Source organism: Crocodylus porosus, unplaced genomic scaffold, assembly GCF_001723895.1.
Source record: "Crocodylus porosus isolate Cpor-Errol unplaced genomic scaffold, CroPor_comp1, whole genome shotgun sequence".
NCBI lineage: Eukaryota > Metazoa > Chordata > Crocodylia > Crocodylidae > Crocodylus > Crocodylus porosus.
In genome coordinates, this window is record NW_017728925.1 from 14,604,437 (window position 1) to 14,627,635 (window position 23,199).

Genomic DNA, 23,199 nt, shown 5'->3' on the forward strand with positions numbered 1-23,199 from the left:
CCCCCCCCAATATAGCACTTGGCTTTAAACTGAACTTGGTGGCAGTTTCTGAAGACTAAAGGTCTATAGTAGATACACATCCAAGCAATGCCATGGACAGATAGGTTGCTCTCCAGATTCCATAATGGATCCCATTGTGGGTAGATCTCTAGAGTCCAAAACGAACTAGCAAAACATAAAAACAGAACAAAGCCCCCAAATTGGGTTTCCCTCCATACATACTCACATTCACACTCACACTCCTTCACACTCACTCTTATTTATTCAAAGCATTCTTGTCAAAGACCATATATTCCTAATAAGGCACCAAGTTATGTAAGGTTTTGATGCCTGTATACACACACTAATTTATTAAAGATAATGTCTACACTCTCTCTCTTTCTCTTATGTAGTAAAGATAATGTCTAACACACACACACATGTGCACACACTCTTGTGTATTAAAGATAATGTCAAACACACACATGTGCACACACTCTTATGTATTAAAGATAATGTCAAACACACACGTGTACACACACTCTTATTTATTAAAGATAATGTCTGATACACACACACATGTGTGTGTGCACATACTTTTATAATGCCTTCCTAATAAGGCACCAAATTATATGAGGTGTGCTGGGGTGATGGAGGGTGGGAGAAGACACAGAGGAAATAATGAATTACTATGACTAATAATGGCATCTATTACTTTGCATATCATTTATTCTAATAGAGTCAGCCTGTCAACTGTTTCTTTCGAGACTGAATTCATTTTTGTAACCTGCTGTGCATTATTTAGGTTTTGAAGTTGGCGTTGCCAATGTGCTTGTTGTAGCTTTACTGGGGGAAATTTTTGTTTTGTTGTTTTAAAATGGTTCTTAATGATGACTATTCTCATTTAGTGTCTTTGCAGAGTGGATCCCTTTTGCTCGCTAACTCCAGTTTCTCCTTTTTTTTTATGCAGCGGAACCTGCAGATCTCTTGAAGGTGTTAGATTTTCCTAATTTACCTGACGGTATAACAAAAACAGCAGGTTTTTGCACAAGCAGAAGATCTTCAAAAGAAGCAGATGTTGCTTACCGAGTAACAAAAGATGCTCAGCTCAGTGCACCAACAAAGCAGCTATATCCCGGTAAGAGGAATGTCTTTTTTTCTTTGCAAGTTGTCACTAACGTATCTGGGGTTTTACCTTATCTCCTTGATTTTTAAAGTTTGGACACCGCATACTTCCTTGACAGTGTGTGTGTTGGCTGGGAAAGTTTATGTTATTTTTGTTCAAGCAGAAAGTCTAATCAACTATACTTATTTTTCTTCACTGGAAAGGGTTGTCTAGGGAAGATGTAGTGTCTTCATGTCTGTGGCTTCTCACAAATTGGTATTGCGCTGCGAAGAGAGGCCCGGATGGTGCCCAGAGCTGAGGGATACCTTTGTTTTAAGTGGCTATAGCTCCAAGCACAATGGAGCACTGGTCCTTTTATAAGGGGCTCTAGGGTGCTATCATAATACAAATCATAATCACAGAACACGTCACAAGGACAGGTAATCGCAAGTTATTTTTGGACAAAAAGTCTTCTTTATTAGGAAAAATAATGGCATTAATATGCAGGAATGCACTGAGTGGCAGAGCTCTTATTAAAAATCAGTCAGGCCACTTCTTTTTTTGAGGAAGCACCAATCCATAAGAAAAGAGCCCGCGTCTTTGCCGTATGGCAATTTTTTCTAAGTAGGGCCATCAATAGTTCTCACCCGGTCCCAATTTCTGTAGTATCTGAGTGTCTAACAATACCGAAGACAAGGTTCTTTGGGTAAATGTTATATCTTATATTAAACCAACTAAATATTCGGACATTTTTTTCCAACTATTTAGTTGATCTACCCAAAGAACCTTGTCTACCTATGTCCTTAGTCCAAGATGGCTACAGCCAACCCCTATAACAATACTGACTGCATTAATCCTCACAACCCCCCTTCCTAAAAGAGAGGAGTACTCATATCCCCATTTTACCCCCGGTGCATAGAGGCAGAGTAAGCACACACAACTTCCTGAAATCATGCCTGCGGTATACCGGGTATCCCGCAATGTGAACTCAGCTATACCCACGACAACGACTTAACTCCTAGATCCGTCACCTTCTCAACGGGGAAGTCATTGTTCCCATTTTATTGAGTCCTGATATATGTCAAATTCCCCTCATTTTCCATGAAACTCTGACCTGTGTAAGCACGTGGAGATTTGGTCTTCGGGCGCTGAAGCTCATTAGGCCAAATTCATCTCAAGTGGAGCATAGTCATGTGGTATGAAAAGTACCTTTGCTGCACAAGAACTAACCACCAGTAGGAAAGCGTGCATGTCCTCTGCAAAAGCAGCGGACTCCTTAATCAAGAGAGACAGATACATGCACTCCTTCAAAGTGATTATAGAAGAGCGAATACTACAAAATCCATTAGCTAAATCAAAGGTAATACCACATGCCACTACCAATGCTATGTAATTAAGCTGGTATTTCTATCAGACCCAATATTTTCTCAGCCTAAAAGAGGACTGAGAGTTGGTTGTAGAAGTGATGCTCGTACCCTACAGTCCTGGACTTGCCTGACACCCGATTCTGTTATTAGGATGCTTTGGAGCTTTAATTGATATTTGCAGGCAAGGGGATCACCCCATCACCACCAAATCCACAGGTTAACTTGTGTTTGGTTTCCACTTCGTCTTGCTGACTAGAGCTGCATTATTTCCCTCGCTTCCCCTCTGCGAGCCGCAGTCACTCCATCAGCTCACACTTCAGGTTTCCCCACCTTTATAATGGTGTTATAATGAGGAGTGAAAATGGGCCATTGCCCTCTGACTACTCTATTTTCTTTGGAGCAGCTCCTGAAATCCTTTGCTTGGTTTCTATGTGGTCCTTGCTCAGAGAAACTTTCCCTGAAAGCAGCAGGAAATTCTCCGGAGGCAGGAATAAGTAAAAGCTAAATAAGGGTCTTAGGTTTGGGCCCTGTGACGTATCTTCAAGCCAAGAAATGCCAAATCATTGGCAGGCTTGAATGATATTAAGTGGTTTGCAGAGCTGGGGTCAGTGCAGGAAAGGGCACTTTTCCTGCTTCCACAGCTTGAAACCTTGTCTGGTGGGTTTTGGCCTACGTGGGTTTGCATGCCGTCAAGGTCCAGGGAGTCTGGGGCTAACGTGGCAGACAGCATCTTCCAGGAGGCAGTGCCCATGATCTTCCAGAACAAGTCACTGGATAATGCAGCTGCAGTACAGTGCATTCAACTCTCTCCAGCCCAAGGAAAGATGCTGGTATTGCACTGAAGTCCACCTTTCTCCTTGGCTGGAAAACTTGGAGGGGATTTCCTCGGAGTCCCTCAGATCAGCTTTTCCAGCTCCTGGCAGGCTGGCTCATCATGCGCTGGGTTGAGCAGCCCTGTCACTCCCCCGAGGCTTGCAAACCAGGCACGTCTAGCATGTTGCAGTCTTTAGAGGAACAAAGGTGAAGTCGGGAACAAAGAACCGGGTCCCTTGGATGTCATTCCAGGGCCACCGCAGCAACGCTTCTCATCTGATCACAGATGCTGTCTGAACGCAGCCCCCATCACTACATGGGACTTCAATTCCCACCAGCAACCCAGTGAGAGGAAAGATAACGATAACGAAGCAATTGCAGACAGACTTACCAGGAGAAATGTGGCTTTTCTGATTTCACATTAGCAGAGGGAGCGGGTGTGGGCAGAAGCTTTTAAAACATAGCTTTCCCTCTCTGCCACCAAATGAATACCGTACAGAATATTTTGTACTAATTAGAAGTTTGTGTTTCTCTAAGACGGTAATTTTATGAGCTTTGCATTCTCCCTCTCTAGCCACAGCCAACAAAGCAAATTTAAAAAAATAAAATAAAAGGCCTGAGTGTGTTTCAAACCCACAAGAGCAAGAAAATCTGCTGATATGTTTTTTTCCCCTTGCTCTCTAAATTAGTTCTTTGGTTTCCCGGTAAAACCATGTTCCTTCAGCTATATGCAAGGGCAGAGAAACACAGAGAAACAGCAGCAACAGAAATGAAGTCACATGCACTCTTTTCCCAAATCAAATACTCTCTGTCTTATTGATAGAAAAGTGCACTTACCTCCAATCCCAGTACATATAAGTAAGGATAGTACGCATCCTAGATTATAACGGGACATTGCTTCAAGGTGAAGATGATTTGCACCCAAAATAAATGGGCTTTGAGCAGCTGCACTAACAGAATAGGATTATATTATGGCTCTGCTCTGGAAGGTGATTAGAGATAGAGATGACTTTCTTCCAGACAAATTGTAGTTCGGTCATGGGGCTAGCGTTGGCTTTGCTGACCGTGACAAAATTAATTTGGGCTGCTTTTTAAAGCCTCTGCAAACCCAGTATGGCTAAAAAGAAACAAAGCTCCCACCTCTGCTCCCTAGATGTCCATTAAATATACCTGTGCAAAGCCCAAAGGGATCATCCAGGGATCATTAGGGCTCAGCTGAGAAGATGATGAGGTTGCAGGGGTGTGACATAGTACCAGGCACAGCAGCAAACTCTGCAGACCATCATTTGACCCGTGAGCGGAGCACATTTGCAAGAGAAAGCACGACATGAGAAAGCAAAGGAAGCCCGTGTGTCCCACTTGCCAGGAACAGATCAACAGAACTGGTGTGCAGAACTGGTGTGCAAATGTGTGTGAAGCAGGGGCAAAGCCCCTTACCTTCCTGGAGCAGCTTTGGGAGTGCTTCCCTAAGTGACCCAACGAGCAACATGGGTCGCTTCTGTTCTCCGAGATGCTGAAGTGGCCGTCGGCTCACTCCAGGCTCATTGTTTCAGCATGGAAGGGGCCGGGTATGGTGAGATAACCTGGACCGCGGTAGTGTCCCTTCTCGAATTGTGCAAAGCAGGGAGGTTAACCCTGGCTCCCAAGCAGGGGTCTTGCAAGGGGCAGTTTGCAACAGCCTGATTGGAAGTGGCCCTTACCCAGGGAGAAGATGAGAGACAACTGGCCAAATTAAATGCTAGTGCTGCTCCCTTCCCTGGAGCGCCGGGTTCTCAGAAACGTCCAGTGTGAGCTCATTTGAAAACACAGACCAGAATATGAGGGCTTGATCCAAAGTCCATGGGTGTCTCCACTGACTTCCATGAGATTTGGATCAGGACTGGTGCTTTTTCATGTATTTATTACCTTATTATTACTGCAGCCTGAGCAGAACCTCGTCCACCCATCATTCAGTAGTCTGGGGCATTTCTGATCATGACAGAAAATGCATTGTTATTTTGCCAGGGTAATAGAGCAATAGCAGAGTAATGTAGGCCATAATTCATCCATTACGCTGTTTGGGTTGAGAGCACCACATTGCCATGGAGATATTTTAATAAAGCAATGCCCCCCCCACCAAAAACACAAACAAAACAAAAAAAGAAGACAAATAGGTTTGTAATGAACTGGCAGCACATCTAGGTTGAAAAGTCCCATATGATGGATTCGCAATGAAATTCTCCGTTTTAGGGAGAATTTTGGATACGAGCTATTTTACATAAAAAGGTCCTAAATTGAACTCTGTGATTGGACTCAGGGAAGTGTATGCTTTTGATTCAGAGTTGCAAAGGAAGTGGCATGCAGCAGGTGGACAACCGAGGGCCCTGTTCAGCCCATGGCAGGCACAATTGCCACATCTCTTAATATGTCAAGGAGCAGGGATAGAGTCGTCAGCTAGTTGAGTTCATTTAGTGGCATGAGGTTTGGGGGCTGGTTCTCCACTCCTTAACAGAGGTTTTCTCCTGGCGTCTTATTGTGGAAGTCCGTTGTGCTGGGCGGGAATAAACTTAGACCCCCTCGTTAGGTGCTTTTAGCTGCCAGGTCTTCCTGGTCCACGTTTTCAGCTTGAGCAAATTGCCTGCAGCATCCTTGATTTCGGTGGCCCTGTGGCCAGCTGATGATCTTGCCTGAGCACATTTTATAGTATCACCTTTAAAAATCATGAATCGGGGGAGCCACCTGCAGATAGTTGTCCAAAATGATTGATGTTCATAGGTGTTAGGGGCTGGAAGGGACCTTGCAGATCATCAGGTCCAGCCCTGCTGCACTTGGGCAAGATGCCACAACTGCTGTAACCTGGCCTAGTTCCTCAGAAGTCATCAGCTGGGGATTCAGTGATGTTTGCCCCCATGCAGAATAATACCTCGGACGTGCCACAGAGCCCTTGTAGCAGACAGATACACCGTGATTAAATGGATTTCTTCCCATGTCAGTCAGTATTATTTTTGTTGCTGCAAGTTGCCTTGCATAGATCGGGTGGTTTTCTACTTTCTGTTGCAGATTTTAATGATCGCTAAGCACCAGGTAGAGTTCAGTTGCTAAAATAATTTTAAAATACAGGCACCAGTGAACTTAAGGTAAAGGAGCTCACAGCAAAGGAACTGGCAGAGATGAATAAAACCAAGCAGCGGAGAAAATAACCTGACATTTGTCTTCCTGACTTACTTGCCTTGCTGTCATCTGAAGAAATCCCTGTAGCTTAGGCCGAGGTCTGCTGTACCCGTAAGAGGTCAAAAAATCCCTTGTGCAGCCTCGTGATTTAAGAAAAGCCCGCAGAGGGGAGGGCAAACTTGGTGAATCTGTTGGACACTCAGGCTGACATTTTTGTGGTAGATACGGTTATGAATTTGCAATTTAAAAAATTAGCCTTGGGGCTATGACTTCCCTCGTACAACCAAGCACCACACACGTAGATGTTGATGCCACACACTGCTCTTCAGAAACGCCCGCTCTCCTTTGGCACTCCTGGGCTAAAGATTTCCTAACTGCTTATGCCCAAGAGCACAATTGCTTCCTTCTCTGACAGTCTTAAGCCAAAGGGAAAGACACCCTGTAAACTTACAGTGCTTAAATAGGGCATGTTAAGAGGTTTGGCAGTGACCGGGATCTGTTTTCCTTAGGAGCCCAGAGCTATTTAACCATCTGAGCAAACCAGCTTAGTTAGCAACACCCCATATTTGGGGGAAAAGTTCAGTTGGGACGTGGGTTTTGTAATTTGGGTCCATCTCCCCATCGCCGATGCTGGAGTAAACGACAGAAAAAGGCCCCGTGTCTATGCTGCTTTGGAAGCTGGAAAACTCATGACTTTTAGCCTGGAGTTAAGTCCTTCTGGTGTTGCAGAGGATGATCCCTGCTGCTGTGCAGACAGTGCCTCAATGCCTATATCTACCACTTAAGTCCTCCAGCAGGGCATGAGACAGCGGCCTTGCAAGATTATAGTCGGGACCTTCCCGTATAATTAAAATGACTTTTCTGACTGTAATTGCACTTAAATTCTGGTGTGAAGGAGGACATTTTGGATGTCTGGCAGGGAAGGCAAGCTTTGCCACTATAGTTTTTTTTTTCCCCAATGCTTGGACAAACTGAAGTCTTCATTTACACTTGGATTGACTTTTGCTTGTAAATTGTTGTCGTCCCTGCCAATGCTGAAGGCCAAAGCCACAGACTGCTCCATTACTTTCTAAAATAAACTTAGCTTAAACAAAACCAGATTCTCCTCCCCCCTCAGCCCCCCGTCCAAAAAAACCCAACAACCCCCTAGCCCATTGTATGCATTTAATTAACCAGGGGCACCTATAAATTTGGGCTGAGTTTTTGCCATCCCACAACAATCTGGGGATCTCATGGCGCGCAGGAATATGGAGCGTCTGCAGCTTCTCTCCTAAGAGGATCGCGAACATCCCATGAAAGAAGTACAAGTGCAGGACTACCAATTTACACCCACCATTTGCAATCAAGAACAAGGGTCCTATTCTGTTTTAGCTGGGAGTCCCAATGTGGCATAGCTGTAGTTTCAGTACTGCAAAGGTTGAGAAAGCCTCATTGATCTATAACAGATGATCCCGAAGAAGTTTCATTGCTGGGCTCGGTGACTGAATAAACCATCAGAAGGAGCCGCTCTGCTTTTTTACCCGGGATTCATCACCATAAGAGCCCCTAACCTCTGTGGGTTTTGTCTTAAATGGGGAAGTTGGTGCCAAGGAAATGCCTCTTTGCATCCTGTCCTTCCCTTGCTCATGCCACCACATTTTGGAAAAGTGAACGAATGCTAGTATTTTCCCCGCTGTTCATCAGGTGCAAGGAACCAGGGATAGTGCCTACCCAAAAGAAAGACTAAACCCTTTGCCTTTCCACTTCAGCTTCTCCGTTTCCTGAAGACTTCTCCATCCTAACCACTGTAAAAGCAAAGAAAGGAGGCCAGTCCTTCTTGGTTTCCATTTACAATGAACAAGGGATCCAGCAGATCGGCATGGAGATGGGTAGATCTCCTGTATTCCTGTACGAAGACCATACAGGAAAGCCGGGCCCTGAGGACTACCCTCTCTTTAGAGGCATTAACCTATCAGATGGCAAGTAAGTACAATGCTCTGCTTTTATTGTGCATCAAGGTGAGCTCAATCGATAGTCTGTAGGTATACCCCTTCTCTGTACTACGTGCTTTCTTTTCCCTAGTGTCCTGTGCTCCATAACGGAGCCCTTATATTCTGCCCCATGAGTGAGAGCAACAGAGTGGCTGCCTTTTATATTAGTGGACTGTTTGGCAAGACTGGGCACTGGGATATTAGGGAGACAGGGATGATATACACTCCCATGCAAAGGATCTGCACCAAACTATGCCATTTAAAGTCCATATAAACCATCCTTTGGAAGGCTTTGGAAGGGGAAAAAGTTGGCATGCAGCAAGGGCTTCTGCCTCCTTGTGTCTGTGTGAGCCCAGATCTATGCAGACCTCCCCGCCTTTCCAATGCTAAGTGATCTAAGACATCCCCCAACCATATAAAAACCAACAGCTTGGGGGCTTAGGTGGAAGCAATTTTTTGCACTTTTCACCCTTCACCCTCATTGAGGGAATGGGCCAGTGTTTGGGATTTTTTTTCCCTTTCCTTTTAATCAAACACCCTTCACACTCAAGTAGCTATTAAAAATTGTTGGATTATGCTAGAAAGCACAAGGCTCTGTTTAATGCGGTATCATGCTGTGTTGTATCCTAGGTGGCACAGAATAGCCATCAGTGTGCAGAAGAAAAATGTCACCTTGGTTTTGGACTGTAAAAAGAAGGTCACCAAGTTCCTCGACCGAAGCAACCATCCTATCATTGATGTCAACGGCATCATTGTATTTGGAACCAGGATACTAGATGAGGAAGTCTTTGAGGTAAGGTGCAGGCGTGAGCTGTTGGGGAGGCTTTGCAAAGCCTATGAGCTGCTGCCCTGGGTGGTGAGTGGTGTACACAGCTCATCGGTGGGGCTTGTTCTGCTATGGTATGAAGCTGGGACCCGTCCAAGTTTCTCTGCTAAAGAATGTTATACGCTTGATTTACCAGATAATACACTTCTGTTGTAGTAGTCATCATACGGGGGGTCAAGTTCTCACCTGGTTCCACTTGGCATTCATCCACTGCTTCCAACACAGCTCCATAGACTTGCGTCAGCTGATACATCGGGCCGGTCGATTTTATTGCAGTATTTCTAATTTAAGGTACAGCTGTGTCTGATTTTCATGCAATGCAAGACAGAAGAGGAGCTCTGGATTCATTTAGAGTATTTCTGGAGCATGAGTGCCTGTAGATTCAGTGGTTGGCATGAATGCAATGAAGTGGCGTTTAGCAGTGAGAAGCCTGTAAAGGAGATATGTGGCTGTTTGGGCCAGTTGAGCTACTGGTTTCTCTTAAAACCAGCAGCTGAGCGACTCAGTATCTTATCAAAATCCCATTTGATGTGGATGCTTGTACCTTCTTGACTCATCTGGTGATTCTGGTTTGGTTTCTGGTCCAGAGAAGCTATTTTTCTGTAATACTCAGGGAAGTTGCTTGCCTAACATATATGGAGGATTAGTACAGAATTGCCCTTTATCACAATGGGGCTTTATGTGTCCCCATCTTTTTCTGTGGCTAGGAAGTAGAGGCTAAGGAAAGCAACTCCTTCATTCTCAGGGATACAAGAAAGTCCTAGGGAGAGCTGCTGCCCCTGCCATGGGCTCAACGATGAATCCCAGTCTCTTGCCCTGTGCTGCAGTAGCACTCTTCACTCGCTCATCTCATCACTCTTCTAGCTGGTTGCTCCCAACCCTTCCCCACACAGTTGTTTTTATTAAAAAGAAAAAAAAGCCTTGCACTGTGTACTGTTCCTGTGCAGATCTGCTTAATCAGTGTTAAAACAGAGATAGCCAGATCCAGGATTATAGATATTTCCTCCAATATCTTGCATTTGAGATGCTTTCTGCCATTTGGCACCTAGCTTGACTGACGAACTTCACCCTACGTTTCACTTAAGCTGCCGTTCCAGGGATCCAGTTGGCTTCTTTGACCCTTGTATGTCCAAGAACATTGGCCTTGACTCTGCCCTTGTGTACATGGGTGTAAATCTGTAGGAGCTCCGCTGAAAGCCGTGAACCAAAGCCAGAGTAGCTGGATTCAGGATTAGGTTTGTTGCGTTGCATGTCTTACTGATTGCATTTATCACGTTGCGGCTCCTTAGAACTAGTTGAATAACACAGGAGAGGAACAGGGAACGTCTCCAAACCAGGGCGACCGGTGAAGTTAGCCCACATCTGCACTGTCCTATCCATGACTCAGAAGGAAAATTCCAGGCTGTTTAATATTACCAACATCTGGGAGCTGTTCTGCTGTAAACAGAGCAAAAAACTCAAGTGACCGAACACCGCTGCCAAATCCCAGCTAGGAGGATTCTGGCTGAGTCTCTAACGGCATTAAATAAATGTTCCCGGGGAAATTTAGCAATTAAGGAGGAAGGTAAAAGCTAGGTTCAATGTGCATTGGAGTGTCTTTTACCAGGGTTGGACTTGCTGCCAGAAAAAAACCCAAGAAAATCAGCCCTCCGATCGAATGCCATGTTGAAGCAGAGCTATTATGTAAAGCAATGAACCTTGTCGGAGTATTTGGCCCTTATGAATCTAGTAAATTCTCTTGAAGAAATCCGTGTATGACACCCAGACTAGAGGACAGCCAAGATGGCATTTGTGAAAGAGCTCCTTGAGCCATCTGAAGTGGATTATTCCATACTAACACTGAGATGCCTAGTGAAAGAGCTCCTAAGAGGAGCTGCATATTTTCTATTCCTCGTAATGGGATCCTCCGCAGTAGCCAATTTATGGGACATCTGGAATTTGTCCAAGCCAGGAGGTGCTCTCACAAATGACGAGGACTTAAAGCCGTGAGGTTTTCATAGCCGTCCTGAAAGCTTGCTGTACCCCCGTAATGGGCTGGCTTTTCACAGTCGTCTGGAAATAAGACTTCTAGCCACTCAACTAAACAGGGGGGGGCACGTTTGTGAAGATGGCAATGCTGTGTTGAGTCCGGCGTGAGCATCATTGGGGAAAATGAACTGGCCCTGATGAAAGCAGGCATCCGTCTTAGCGGGAGGAAAAAAAGAGACCCATTGCATCTTCCAGCCATCAGAGAGAGTCTGTTTCCATGGTGTCAGCACTGATTGCAATACACATCAGCTAGATGACTGCAGGCACTTAGAGAAAAGCCCAGAAAAATGATTTTACCAGGAGTGGGCAATTTGTCAGAACAACCGAGCACCTTGCAATACTTGCTTCAGATTCCTGCTTGCTTCCCTCCCCGCCTCCTCCACTCCGCGAGGAAGGAGGTTTTATTTGTTACCATGTACACACACACACACACACACACACACACACACAAATCAGGATGTCGATAGTTGTCAATTGGATATACAATTAAATGCAATTAAAAGGGTTTCATGAAATCAGCAGACCGTAATCTGATTTTCCTCCCTTTCTCAGTAACGTAATTCCCTTTGGGTTTTTAACCCTTGCAGTCTGAAGTCCAGAGGAGAAAGTAGGTGTGGAGAAAATGTTGGTGAAAACAATGGAAAAGGATGCACCTTACTAACAAGCCACCTGCTCCTAGAAAGCTGCTTACTAATATCCAGACTCTGAACCTGGTCCGCTGACACTGAAGCCATCACACCGCCCGTCAGGGCACATTTTTTGTGTAAGCCTCGAACCACTAATCATGCATTTTGAGGTGTTTTCTATAGCTGTAGAGATGGCGGACAGCTAGGAGCCTGGAGGTTTTCCTGGGAACTTGGAATAGGTTGGAATGACAGACACAGAAATATCTGAAGGCTCGGCTCGTGTTCATCTCAGTACAGACCAGCGAGTGCACAAAGTTGAGGGAGTTCGTATGCTTGCCCGACCTCCGCCGGGAATGAAATCAAATAGAACTTGAATGGATCATTTGGTTTTTTTTGAAAGTTTGAACAGTTTCATTCACGCTTTTAATGGGGGAGGGGGGTTTACAAACCAAGCAGAACTCCACTGCAGCCATTAGTTCATTATAGAGATTAAGGCTTCTTTGCTAGTCTGCTGCGTCACAGTTATAGTCCGACAGGCAAGGTCAGAGGAGTTGCAAAATATTTCTGCAGCACAACACTCATCCAGTGGAAAAATGACTTCCTCTCATTAAAATTCAATTAGTTCTGAGGCTGTGTGGATCTCTCTGTGAAGCTCTGGGAAGGCTGGGTATGTTTGAAAAGGGGCCAAGCCCAAAGCCAGGTTACACAAGTTAATTTTTCTGCCGAGTCCTTGTTCAAAATAGAAATTTAGAAAAGCTAAGAAATGTCAGGACAGGGATTGGCAAGTGGAGGCTGGCCTTTATGCTGGGAATGAGAAGACAACATTGTGAAATAGCAACGAACCTCTCAGCAAAGAGAGGGAAAGAAAAGAAGTAGCCAACGGTGCAAGATTAAATGACTTTTTCTCTTCCTGGAGTGCAGTAAACAATGCTCTTGTGGTTTCAGTGACCTGCGAACTTGGACTTCCCGTTGCACATACCTTCCCTGAGAGAGGTGGCATGTGTTTTGTTTTTTGTCCTTTTTTTAAAAATACTGTATAGTAAAAGCTAATGCCCCGCCTTTTTTTATTGGATGCCAACTAGAAGGAGAGCCACTGGTTCAGAAAAGCCTATGCTTGGTGTTGGATACCCAGTTTCTATACATCTCATAGTCCAAGACTAGGGGTTACTGGCACATCTTGACTTGTGAACGAAAAACTGGTTGACAAACACAAAACCTGTTAACCAAAACTGAACATTTTGGTTCACAAGTGACATTCTGGTGACTACGTGTGTGTTATGAGTCCAGTGCTTCGGGCAATATGCTTGTGCTTCCTGGCTTGACCAAACCTTCCAGGATATCCTGTGGTCTTCCTCCTTGGAGAGCCACTGTGAGGCATTATGGGAGTCCCATGGATGTGTTGATTCATGCCAGCTCTAATCTTTACATTTTGCATTGAAAGACCGTGAGGGAAATGAGAAAAGTTGGCCCTGGCTGCATCACCTCGGTGCTATGCTGAGGCCAGCCCACTCACTCCCGTAGCATCTTGAATGCAAGGCAACGCGATCATGGTGGGATGGCCTTGAGCGTGTGCCATTAACCACCTCTGATGCAGAGGTCAGAAGAGCAGTGCCAGGGTGATCGCATTGCTTCATCTCCGGGAGTTGGCTTGTGTGGAACATGTGCATGGGGTGTACTTCTCGGTCAATGTAGACATGAACATGGAGGTTGACCTTTGAGGACACTGGGGCAGACACATACATGTATAGACTTTAGGGCCAAGTTTTTAACTTTTGATGCTTCTGCTGGTTTCTCAAAGCCTACATTTATGCACGAGCTGTGGCAATAATGTGAGCTGAGCTCAGAGATCTGGATTATACACCTCGGACGGCAACCATCCCTGCCATCACTGGAAGGCAACATCCTTTCCAGTGCTGTTCCTTCTCCATCGAGCTAAAGGCATTTGGTTGGAACATTGCAGCATCTGACCAGGCAAAGTTTGGCAAGATTTTGACATAGCATGCCCGGTGGTATCATCCAGTTGACCAATGCCCTATACATTCTAGGATTGCTCTCATGGCCCTTTTCCAAAGGTTGCTTTGTTATATTCTTGCCTGTTTTCGTGGGGTGCGGAGTGATCTATTAGAGAACCAGTTCAGGCAGCTCTTGATTGAATAGGTCCTTGCAGATTTGCAGAGCAAGAAATGGTGAGGGATGAAACCAAGTTTAAAAACCTCAGTCTTTAGTTAGGCTGCTGGCAGTGGCTTTTCATTCTGGAGATGGATGTGTGACAGGAACGGACAACGCATGGCCTGACTCTTCGGGATCTTTGGGAATGAAAAGTGCTGCAGGATACCATTGGAGCACAAATCCTCTAGCTATACTGGCAAAGGCTTTAAGCAGGGGGTTGGACTCAATGGTCCCCTCCAACCCTAATTTTCTGTGATTCTATACGCATGGCCAGTCCATTTTGGAAAAATCCTTGGAAATTTCCAGGATGATCACTTTTGTGTAGGTGCTTATGAACTCTTGCATACAACTCAGTGGAAAATGACAGCTGTTCAATACTATTCTACAGAGGAGAGTTCCAAGAAAACCACATGGGGAAGTGCATAACTTGCTGTTCAATTCTTTGGGTGAGATTTGGCGCTCGTTCAGTAGCTACAAGGATTGATGTGACTGCTTGAGGAAGTAAGTGCTATGTATTGTGACAAACGATGGCGAATTTCATTAGGGTCCTATTAAATTATATTTAATTATCAAGTGGGTTGGGTCAAATGCTTTTGGTCTCTTCTACACTCCAGGTTCAAAGTAGAGGAGGGGTGGTCAACCTGCTGCACACGTGCCTCACGTGGCAGGGTAGCCTCTGTGCGTGGTATGTAGCAAATTGGGGAGGGCCAGGAAGCACAATGGCAGATAGGGCAGGGAGCTGAACACAGAGCAACAGATCAGACAGGGAGCACAGCAGCAGATAGGGCAGGGAGCTGAATGCAGAGCAACAGATCGGATGGGGAGCACAGGTCAGGAGATGGGCCAGGAGAAGGGGATTGGTGTGACATTTGGGAAAGGGGTGTGGGTGTGGTGCTCCTACTAAAAAGGTTAGCCCCTATTGGGGTAGAGCCTGGTACATAATTAACACAGAACCAAAGTTAGTGGGTGTCATTAGTACTTGGTCAAGCGCTGCACTTTTTCTATGTTGTTAAACATATATTTGTTTTTAAGATTGGCTTCTCCAGAAACAGAATGAGCAGACTTTGAGCCACTTGATAACTTAACTGCCTCTTATTGTCCAAGTTGACTTGAAAATACCAGATGTTCCCTTCTCATTCTGCCAGGCAAGGTGCAAAATAACTTGCAGGCTCTCGCATGTCTGTCCGCTCCATCCTGCCAAGACAGCGACGTTGTGAATGGCCGACAGAAGTGCCTGTTATTAGCCTAATGCCAGGTCTTTGCCCTGGGTTTAGAGGAGTTGTAGTGCTATGTCTTGCATTTTTGTATGACGCGCAAAGGATGGTGCTTTTTATTCTTTTTCCTGCTTAGCTTTTTCTAAGAGTACTAGCAAAATCAAGACATCAGAAATAAAGGGAACGCCTTATTTTTTACATTGGGTTAAGCCAGAAAGTCTGGGAGAGGTGCCAGAGGTGCTTTTAAGCTGTTGAATGTTTGGAGGAGCAACAAGATAAAACAAAATAGAAACAGCAGCGTTCAGAGCTGAAACCTCGGTGCCTTTCAGGGGCTGTGCTGCTGCCGGATGGAAATGCCGATTTGCCTTTAATCCTGCGCTCCACTTGTATTTAAAGAGCAATAATCGTTGACGTGGACAATCCCAGATTTAATGTCATTGTATTCACAAGTTCTTTCTCATCCCCTTCACAGGTGTTGGGTTTGAAATTTTAAACGTGAGGGATCTCTTTAATATTTTTACGTGGATTAATTCACCTTGCAAATATGCCAGGCTGCTGGCTGGCAATTGAACTATTGTGATGCTTTTGCTTTGTTTTTCTCCTTAGTCCAAGGAGTTAGCACTCTGGCTGGTGTGCAAGCCAAGGAAGGCAATCCCATTTGTGAAAGCAAACCAGGACGTTGGACTACTTGGTAGGAGACCATGTCTAGTGGCTCAAAGATTAGACGAAACCCTGGGTTTCTACTCCCTGCTCTGATAATGCCCTGTTAAATATGTCATTATGCTGCTGTCTCCCCAAATGGAAGGGAGTAATTACCAGCCTAATCAGGCCACCTAGAAGGTTATTTAATTAACATTTTCAACTTATGCAAAGATTCTCTGGTTACGAAGACAAAGCATGATCTGTTAATGGAGCCCCAGCTGCTTGTTTCTGGTTCAGATCTGGATCCAAGCTTCCCCGAAACCCTTCTGTTTTCATGGTTCCTGTGCGCAACGCTACAAATAGAAATGGTTGGCTTGGATGGAGCACACTAGCAAAAGTATTTATTTGTTTAAACCCAGGAACAATCCTCCAATCTGGTAAAGCTTCATGCATCTAAGTGGTCCAGCTGACTTCTCATGTATATAATTTACACACGTGTATGCGGTTTTGCTGGACCTGAGCCTAATTCAGAAGGGTAAAAATAACTTGCTTGAACTCAGGTTTACTCACTTTTTTTTTGTCCGTCTCCAAAAAGATTTTTTTAATAAAACTGCTACCGACCTGACTTTCTCTGTTGAGATGAGCCGCAGACACATACTCCAGTGTGTTTTTTCACTCCGCCGGCTGACTGCTCAGAGAAGCTAATTTATAACTCTGGCTGCTCGCTTTACTGGCCGTGCCAACTCTGATTTCACCTCTTTCACTGCAAAGCCTGTACAGAAGTGCAAGGGGAGAGTCAGCATGTTAAGCCACAGTCATATAACATGGCATGGATTGATGGAAAATAAAGCATTCCAGCCAGCCTCTTTTTAGCGTTTTTTATTAAAGATGTCTAGAGCTCTCCCCTCTCCACTTCCTAGTATTTCATAGATTTAATAGGTAGGTTTCTCTTCGCTTGACCTGCTGTCATTTATTTTTTTTCCACGGCTGCCTTTTTGGTGAAATAGCGCATTAGTAGCATATGGATTAAATCGCTCAGCTATCACTCTTTCCAAGTCATAGTGCTGTCTAGAAAATGTCTACAGCTATCTAAAATTTTCCCTCTGAAAAAGCTTGTGATTAATGGCGAGGCTGGGTGACACAGTCCAAGCCATGCTGTCAGCCCAGTCAGAAACTAAGCATGCAATATTTGGCTGTGGTTGGTGAGGCCTTATATACAGCATCATCTTACAGTGGTACTACCTACGGATAATGTCTTGGTTTTATCAGTGCACGTGTGTAATATGTGTATGCGCAATATGTGTGGATGTGCTCAGAGGTCTGGATGCAATGCAGACAAATGGTTTTTTGGGGGTGTTTTTTGCAAACTGTTTTGTGACACTACACCAGATCAATGACATTTGAATCATACAGTGATACTGTTTTGTAATAACTGAAGGAACCTGCAGAGGTCACGCATGAGTGGCAGAGGGTCTACGCACTTGGGAGGAAACATAAAATTAATGAGCTGCTTACAGATTACTTATATGATGACTATATCCGAATGCTTGATTTCCACTGGGATTTACTGGTGGACTCCTGGTTTAGAGCTTGGTTCAAGTGTTGCAATGTGAATGGCTCAGACTGGCTGTGCTGACAGCCCTTCAAAGACGGTTTCAAAATGCAAACGTTATTTTATCCTTCCTGATTTTGTTGTGAATTCTCTTTTATAACCTGTATAAAGAACTGTCTGCTCTCCATGCATGGAGCATTTGATACTGAATGCCCCTTGGCTCTTAGCTGCATACAATGCAAGCTGAGATGTGTTTTTCTTGTTCAAATAGTCATAAAAATACTTTTTATTGAGGTTTAACAATCATGTAGCAGATAGTTTACTTTTTTTATGCGGCCAACTTGTGCATCTAGCCTCAGAAAGTCTGTGTTCATGCTGCTATTTACTACCTGTGCAAATTGTATAATGTCTTAAATTGAGCCCCAGGCCTGCAGTGAAATCAGCCTGGATGCAGAGGTTTGCTGGCGTAGATCTTCTTGCAGAATATGTGCCTGGGGTTGTGAACTTTTGTAGGTTGGATGATGCTGGAACTGGCTGAAAAAGGAATGGCAAACATTCTTGTGAAAAAGATTGGTAGCTATTTGACTTGCGTCAAGTCAAAGGGTGACATTTCAGTGAAAGTTGGTGTCAATGGGCATGCATGGAAAGGTCAAAACCCTCCTGTGGGGGACACCAGGTGCCTGGTGGCACCAACACCTGGAACCATTTGCTTCTGGATGTGCTGACACATCCCCGTTCCTGGAGGCGTGGAGAAAAAAAACAGGCACCATCTTGCGCATGCAGCATAGGGCAAGATGCATAAGCTACAGCTATTTATGCTGGTGACTCTACAATGATCACTACATTGGCAAAGCCCTGATGCCTATGGACAACAATGAGCAAGAGAGCATTGAGTAGGCAGCATTGTGAAAGTCAGGCAGCAGCATTGGTCAGTTGGTTGGTATTTTCTTGCTTTCTAGGCAGTGCTGCCTTTGGCAGCTATCTACCTAACTCAAAAAACCCCAGTAAGAACAAAGTTGGGAGACTAAGAAGGTTGAGACCTAATTTTGCTTCACTATCAACCCCTGTTGGCCAGTTATCAGTGCTGTTGACTTCCATCCAGTTTGGGAAGCAAACCATTTGGATACTCTGGCATAGAGAAGAAATGGTATTGGGAAAAGAAAGCAAGAAGCTTGCAGTCTCTCCTTGCAGCAGGGCCTGGGTTAGGCTGATTCTCCTTTGGAAGGGCCACCGTCTAGAGGTTTTTTTGAGCTCCTAGTGTCACCTCTGAGCCTAGCTTGGAGAATAGCTCACCCTTTCTCATTTCCTAATAAGGCAAATGTAATGGTCTCGTGAAGCCATATTTCACCCTTCAAACATTTTTTTTCCTGATCACCGAAGGGATTATAAGACTCGAGCAGTGAAATCCTATATGTTTGTTCCTGACATTTACCTGGCAATGTGTTGTATTTAAATGCCAGCTGCTAGCAGAAGGGAACGTATACAGGCTCATTATATTTGATGGTTACCATTAGGTGTATTGTCATTACTCTTTCAGTTTATGGTTTCATGTGTAATTCACTTTCTCCTGTTGAATAATGAGGGAGAGAGAAGGATGGTTTAGTTTGTTCCATGGAAATTCTGAGCCACATGATTCTGATTTTCAACCCAGACAGGGTGATGTAATGTTGGAAACCTGTCCTTGTTTAATGACATCATGCCAAGATTTACACTGGAGTTTCTGATCTGCATGTCCTCAGGGAGGGGTAGGCGAAGGGCCTCCAGGTATTGAAGAAGTACTGCAAAGTGACCCGATGTGCTTAGCATAACCTTGGAGAAAAGGAAACGCCTGGGTTTGTCTGGGAGTTTGGAGAGAGCACTTTTTCACAGTTTAAACAAGGAGGAAAGAGCCAAGCTCTCTTGGAAAGAGGTTCCAGCTGAACCGTACTGCCAGCAGCGCTGTGCAATATGTGAAAGCAATTATGGAGAGCAATAACAGGAATAAAATTGCTTTAGACTTCGAGTCAGTGTACATTTCCCCTTTCGTGCGAATTCGGACATCTTAATCTCTGTGGGAGGTCCTGCATAAATTACTTTGATTTGCATTAACTACAATTTCTGGAGCACAGGCACGTTCCCTGAAAAAGTGTCCCCTTTTCCTGAGATTTGCAAACTGCTGACGGATCCGTCTTGTGCGTTAGAGCTGTTGCAACGGATGCCTGTAGCGGGGGCAGACTTCCATGAGATAATTATTGGGGGTTTGTGGTTTTCTTGCTTCACTGGGTCAAGTGTGGGGGAAAAACAAGATGAAGCTGGTGACAAACTTATTAAGAAGGAAAATCAACCCAGTCTCCTAATTCCAGCTCACGCCAGCTGTTCAGCCATGTTCCTTTGCAGTACCTTTTCTGCAGCTCTTACTGTTTGCAAATTGCTCCAGAGTTTAGGTCCTTGACTGATCCAAACTTATGGAAGAGGTGATGTCTGCTTTTAGACCAACTAGATATTTGCCAACAAATTATTTTATTTATTTGCAAGCTTTCGGGCACACTCGTCCTTCACCAGGCATAGGAGAGAGCAGAGATTGTAAAAGTTCTCCTAGGTAGAAATGAAGATTCACATTTCACAGGAGAGCTGAAGCTGTGGGTAAAATCTCCTTGAATGAGGCATTTAGCACTGGAACTTGCAGATATTGAACTTCCACAACCTTTGGTGACTTGGAGTGAGGCTCCAGGCTCAACTTTGCAGAGGGGTTGGTGACCGCAATGAAGGTCAGGAGGCATCTTGTGATATGTGCTTGACTTCCAGTTGTCAGCCAACTCCTGATGTGTTCACTCTGGCCTGGGTCATGGTGGGTAGAAAAGAACTTGGAGCCACGTTGTCCCACAAAGGTTCAGTGTTTCCCAATACTTCCTAGCAGGCACATAGTCTGTCCTGTTGGCTTGTACCCAGTTCACCAGCCCCATACTCCAGACTCCTGCAGAGGAGACATGCTGTGGTTTGCTGTGGTTGAGAACAAGCTGGGGACAATGGGGACAGCATGGCCGGGCCCACCAGCATGTAGTCATCTGGTGTTGGTGGAAGCCCTTATGCAACCGTGCCAGTCAGGGGAAGGCTGGCTTTTCAGATGGCCTTGGATGCACTAGTGTCCCAATGAATGCTGCCCCCAGTGATGGCTTGGCTTGTAGAGGGACTTCCCTTGACACCACTGGACCATCAGGGGCCCAGTTTCTCCTTTGCTATTGTCATTCATCCTGGCACAGAGAGGACAGCAAGATGTTGCCGTTCTAACTGGCCATTCTTTCATGCCTTGCATTGCATGGCTGCAAGTGAATTTATAGGGACCACAGCACAGGAGAATCAGCCCCTGGATCAGTACCTCAGACGCGAGGCCACTATTTTCTGAAACCCAAAGTCTTGGCATTATGCATCTATCCGTTTGTTCCAGGATGAGGTTTCTCAGAGATATCAATTATCTTGTAGCAACATTCACCATGTGTGGTGATGGAGACACCATGCGCCGAGCTAACCAGAAAAGTGTTGTGGGTTTCTGTGCGTCTTAGTGCAGATCCCACATGATTTTAACTGTATATGGAGGGTGAAATCCTGAGGCCTTTTCTCTGCATGCAAGTTACCTCTTCTTGAAACATCTTGTGGTCTTTACTCAGTCTTTCTGACCCAAGATAAATAAGCTTGGCTTTGTAGGCACCTCTGCTAGTTGACTTTGTGTTCAACCCACTCCCCCTTCCTTTGGGTATGAACACATTAAGCACATGTTCGTTCCACATGCTGAGGCTGCCTTAATTCTTTTTTTTTTTGGAGGCAGTCTGGGCTCCTTGCCAGAAGCCCAGAGGAAAATCGTAGACCACTCCAGACATCCCCAGTGAGCAGGTGTACTACTCACCCCTGCAGAGTTAGGCAGGATCGAATGTATATGTTCACAATAAATACATCACCCCAGGGACAGGAGCTGGAAGAGGGTATACGTAATGAGTTGTGCAGAATATTGGAAGGAGCTCGTTTGGGGTTTTTGTGCATGTGTTTTTCTATTCCCTCATTCGGCTGCCTCCAAGAACATGGAAAAAATGTCTCTAACCAGACTCATTGTTTTCAACGTGTAGCCACACATACTGGCTGTGCTACAGGAGATCAGCCAGACCAAGCAGCACTGTGGCCACCGACATGAAATGTGTACAGAGAGGAGAGAACAATTTATGGCAAAAAAATGTATTTGATGAATCTGGAATTGTCCCCTTCCTATAATGTGCACAAACCCAACAAGATTTTCCTTATAATTCGTGCAGTGTAAAAGTGCTTCCCCTTGCCCCCCGACCTGAAACTTGTATTACTCTTCACATTGTGCCAAGCAGCCTACTGAAATACGAGCTGCGGTGTTTGGCTCCGATGTGGACGCATAAGTCACTTAACAGTATTTCTGTTTCTTAGTTCAAGTTTGCTTTTAGAACCAAATTTCTGCTGCTAACTTTAAAGTAGGTTTCCTGGGGTTTTCAAGCCCTGCAAACTGAAATGGCTCTCTTAAGGTGTAATTCGGCTTGCGCGAAAAAGCGTATTCAATGCTGAAGCCCTCCCTCCAGTTTCATCTTGAAATCTAGATGGGGTTTTATGTTTAATCATCTGTGTTGATTGCCAAATAGAAGTGGGACATGAGGGACACATAGGAGTCTTGGAGCTACCTCTTTGCAGGGGGATGAATTTGTTCTTGAGTAAATGTTAATGCTACTGGGAACTCTTTATTTTCTGCCGAAGGGGACTCTTATAATTCAGGCTGATTTCTCCTCAGCCTGAAGAAGGGCATGTGTGCCTGAAAGCTTGCAAAGAGAGAATTTTTTTTGTTATTTTTAGTGAGTCTAATAAAAGGTATCACCTCTGAACCAAGAGTTTTAGAGTTTAGCATTTCTATTTGTTAATACTACTGAAACTTGATCGCATAAATATTTCTGGTGAGTGGACCCAGGAGGAGTGTGAACCGGGCTAAAGGGCAGGCATTTATGACCTTTCAAATGACTACTCTTGGAGCCCTTTGTGTGGGACTAGCCCAAATGTACATGCATGGCTACAGCTCTGTCTGCTGGAGAGTGCTGGCCAAAATGGCCCAAAGGATGGGGAACTGCAGCTCGAGTCTCTACAACAGCATGTCTTTTATGGTGGTCCAGACACCACAGAAATGCAGCTCTCCACTGTTAGGTGATAAACCCCTACATTCCTGGCCAGTGCACTCTAGAGGAAAATTTCTTCCCGATCTGAAATTTGGCGGTAAGTTGAGTTGTGAGTATGTTGGCAGCTATCCCCTAGGCTAAGCATCTAATCCCATTTATATCCTGAGATAACTTTGGGAGGCAAGGGGGGTGGCTTTGTTTGGTTTAGTTTTGTTCCTCATCCCTTTCATCCTCCAAATCTGGATTCTGTTTCTACCTCCTGGGGGAGAAAGTTTAGTCCTGATTAAAAGCCTCTGTATCTCTGAAGAGCTGTGTAAATCCATGTATGCGCTATTGCTTGTCAGCATCCAGATGACTGAATTGCAGGATTTGGGGATGAGATGGGAGTGTGTGGTTAAGCACCCCCTTTATGTGAAAGGGACCTCTTGCAAGTGCACATCTCCTCACCCAAGCCCATTTCTGTCCCTCTTACCACCTGGTTTTCACATGTGCAAGGGATGGGTTGAAAACTAGCCACAGAAGATGAGAAAGAACATTTCTTAGCACAAAACCATAGTTTCATAGTTTCTAGGGTCGGAAGGGACCTGAGCAGATCATCTAGTCCG

The 23,199-nt window shown here is 44.9% G+C and overlaps 1 protein-coding gene across 1 annotated transcript in view; it reads left to right on the top strand.

Moving 5' to 3' along the window:
• The window catches only part of LOC109314132 (collagen alpha-1(V) chain), a 224,884-nt gene that overhangs the window by 53,258 nt on the left and 148,427 nt on the right, over positions 1 to 23,199 (top strand). The window contains exons 2-4 of the mRNA XM_019541119.1: positions 950 to 1,117; positions 8,163 to 8,376; positions 9,015 to 9,177. Of these exons, the coding sequence (XP_019396664.1) occupies positions 950 to 1,117; positions 8,163 to 8,376; positions 9,015 to 9,177 (545 nt within the window). The remainder of the gene's footprint in view (positions 1 to 949; positions 1,118 to 8,162; positions 8,377 to 9,014; positions 9,178 to 23,199) is intronic.